The sequence below is a fragment of the Nanorana parkeri genome, unplaced genomic scaffold, assembly GCF_000935625.1.
Source record: "Nanorana parkeri isolate BGI_ZX_2015 unplaced genomic scaffold, ASM93562v1 scaffold2113, whole genome shotgun sequence".
Taxonomy (NCBI): Eukaryota; Metazoa; Chordata; class Amphibia; order Anura; family Dicroglossidae; genus Nanorana; species Nanorana parkeri.
The window spans coordinates 117,640-120,837 of NW_017308381.1; the positions used below are offsets into that span (position 1 = coordinate 117,640).

At 52.6% G+C, this 3,198-nt stretch overlaps 1 protein-coding gene across 1 annotated transcript in view; it reads right to left on the minus strand.

Moving 5' to 3' along the window:
• Positions 1-3,198, minus strand: part of ABCC3 (ATP binding cassette subfamily C member 3) — a 49,737-nt gene that overhangs the window by 20,444 nt on the left and 26,095 nt on the right. Inside the window, 1 exon segment of the mRNA XM_018572719.1 lies at positions 2,411-2,477. Coding sequence (XP_018428221.1) covers positions 2,411-2,477 — 67 coding nt within the window.

Genomic DNA, 3,198 nt, shown 5'->3' on the forward strand with positions numbered 1-3,198 from the left:
ACAGCTGGCTCTGCCTCTAGATAGGCGGAGCCAGCAGCTGGGCGGATCCAGACATAATCGTCGGGATCCGTCCCGGCTGTGGCTTCTCAGTATACCGCGAGCTGTAGCTCTCTATATACTGAGCTTAGGGTGACGGGAGGACGCTAGTTTGTGTCCCCCCGTTACCCTGAGGAGATCTATGGGGGAAAGCCCTGGCCCCATAGTTCTCCTTTAAAGAGTGACTCCAAAAACAGTGTCACCATTGGTGGTGTGAGGGCAGGTTTCCAAGTCACCAAACCTATAGAGCTCTTGGGCATTTTATAGGACATGAGACACATCTGCATTGATGTAGGTCCTTGGTGGAGGGTGGTCCTTACATCTGCATTGATGTAGGTCCATGGTGGAGGGTGGTCCTTACATCTGCATTGATGTAGGTCCATGGTGGAGGGTGGTCCTTACATCTGCATTGATGTAGGTCCTTGGTGGTGGGTGGTCCTTACATCTGCATTGATGTAGGTCCATGGTGGAGGGTGGTCCTTACATCTGCATTGATGTAGGTCCATGGTGGAGGGTGGTCCTTACATCTGCATTGATGTAGGTCCATGGTGGAGGGTGGTCCTTACATCTGCATTGATGTAGGTCCTTGGTGGTGGGTGGTCCTTACATCTGCATTGATGTAGGTCCTTGGTGGTGGGTGGTCCTTACATCTGCATTGATGTAGGTCCATGGTGGAGGGTGGTCCTTGGTGGAAGAACACTGGGACATTGGTTGGCTTGGGCAATGAACCATCACAGTACAACTGTGGGGAGCTAGGACTTCAAACACACAGCACACATTGAGATACATAACCTAATGCCCTGGAAGGGACCCTCTCCTATCAATACCTATAGGACACCAGAACTTCATGGCAGGAAACATATCTGAGGAATGGTCCATGAAGGTTCTTCTTTATCCCGGTCATGTTACAGCTGGTAATAGTCCATCGCATTCCCACCCAGTCTGATGAATTCAGGTTCCAGCTGGACCGCTATGATGGCGGGTTTAGGATGTGAAGCAATGCCGCTGGGATAAATGTGAACACGGCATTCACAAAGCTTCATCGTTGCATGGCACATGTCTCCCTTGCCAACGGTTACACCAGGAAGCCCTAGGCCAGTGGTTCTCAACCTGTCGGTCGCCACCCACAGTTGAGGGGGTCCCCACGTGCCTTGTGCTCCTCAGCCTCCTCCTAGCGTGGCAGTGTCAGTTCCCCTAGACATCAGCGACTGGAGAGGATCAGAGAGAGGGGAGCGGGCAGGAGTGAGGGGAGGTAAGTGCTTGGGCACCACAGAGAGTCCCACTAGCCACCTGAGAGCCCGCATAGGCTCCTGAGAGCCCACACAGATACCAGAATTGGTGCATCCCTAAATTTTACCGCTGGGGGTCACTACAACTTGGCAAATGTTACCAAGGGGTCCCGGCCCTAGAAAGGTTGAGAACCACTGCCCTAGGCGCTTATAGAATGACTACCACAACGTGGCAGCTGCTACCGGGCCAATGGTGGGCTACCACCGGACACAACAGGGGGTTTCTATCTTTCTGGACACTTCGTGTATAATAGAGAAAGTATCCGACATGCAGGAACGCAGCACCTACTATGAGGCTACCGGGAGCGGCGCCACCAGGAGAGGTCGGGCGCCACGGATGACGGGTGCAGAGTAAACTCTCCCTTCATATCATCATCACTCAGGAACCTGAGCTATATACACATCATCCTCATCAAATCCCAGAGATTCTAATATATGATAACAGGAAGAAGATGATCCCGCCCCTTAGTCCCCGGAGCCCCTGAAGTCCCGGAGCCCCTGAAGTCCCCGGAGCCCTTGAAGTCCCGGAGCCCCTGAAGTCCCCGGAGCCCCTGAAGTCCCCGGAGCCCCTGAAGTCCCGGAGCCCCTGAAGTCCCCGGAGCCCCAAAGGTCCCTGCAGCACATTCAGTTCTAGGTCTGGAAATCTTTAGATGCAAAAAGCTTTTTTTTTGGCTACAGTTAGGTCTCTAGGACACCTAGGCGTATTGCATATGCGCGTCTGTCGCGCGTTTTTTTACCGCAATTCGCGGTAAAAAAAGTCGCGTGACAAACGCGCGTTTCCGAAGGCTACTTGGCTGTATCCCAATGGAAACGAGCAACAAAACGGCGCAAAGTAGTACCTGGACCTTTTCAGGCGCGGGCCGTTTTGTAGCGCGTTAGGGACGGGCGGAAATACGCCGAGGTGGGAACGAGACCATTGAAAACAATGCGATTTAGATGTTTGAGCGTTTTGTAGAGCGTTCGTCGAGCGTAGAACGCCGCGCTACAAAACGTTCCGGTGTGAACGAGGGCTTAGATTTGTACATAAACAAGGCAAAGAAAAGAAGTTACATTTGTGTCTTTTGTATTACGAATAATATCCTTACTTGTGTAGAACCGGCTCGCTGCTCCTCGCCCAGCTGAACGTCCCCGCGTGCACCGTGATGGCGTTTCCTGGCAATGAACTGAATCCATAATATCGAATGGGGAATGCCCCGTGTGCGGCCCGGCTCGGAAGATTCTGACAAGCGGCTCCGTGGCCTCATTGGGGATATCTCAGGAAATCGGTAGGTGGGCGACTATAAGATTGGTGGGAGAAGCTTCAACATAAACGTTACTGCACCAAAATGTTGTACCCTGTAACCTGTGTGCGGTGACCCTGCACCCCTAGGTGTAAGAGGGGGTCCCCACAAGTCTGCACATCAACTATAAAAAGAAAATCCGGAAGCAATGCTGGAAAATGTGAGAGACGCATACAGGGCCAATGCTGCCACTAGGCAAACTAGGCAGCCGCTTAGGGCACAACCTCGACCACTCACCCCCACACTGCCTCCCACACTGCCCCCCTCTATTTCAAATTGAAAATGCCAATAGCCGGCTGGCTATTGCACCAGCAACTGAGCAGAGACGCAGAACTGAGAGACAACTTTGTCTCTCAGGTCCGCTTCCCTGCTCAGTTGCTGGTGTTTCAAAATAAAATAGCCAATAGCAGTCTGGCTATTGTCCCGGCTGCTTACGTCCATCTATCACCTGTGGAAGTTAGACGGCAGGAATAGGGCCGCGCATGTTGTGGCGGGGGGCGGGGGGTGCAAGTAGCTGGTATTGAACCAGGGCGCAAAATAGTCTAGCACCGGCCCTGGATGCATATAAACGGTTTTCAGATTTTTGTTCCAGT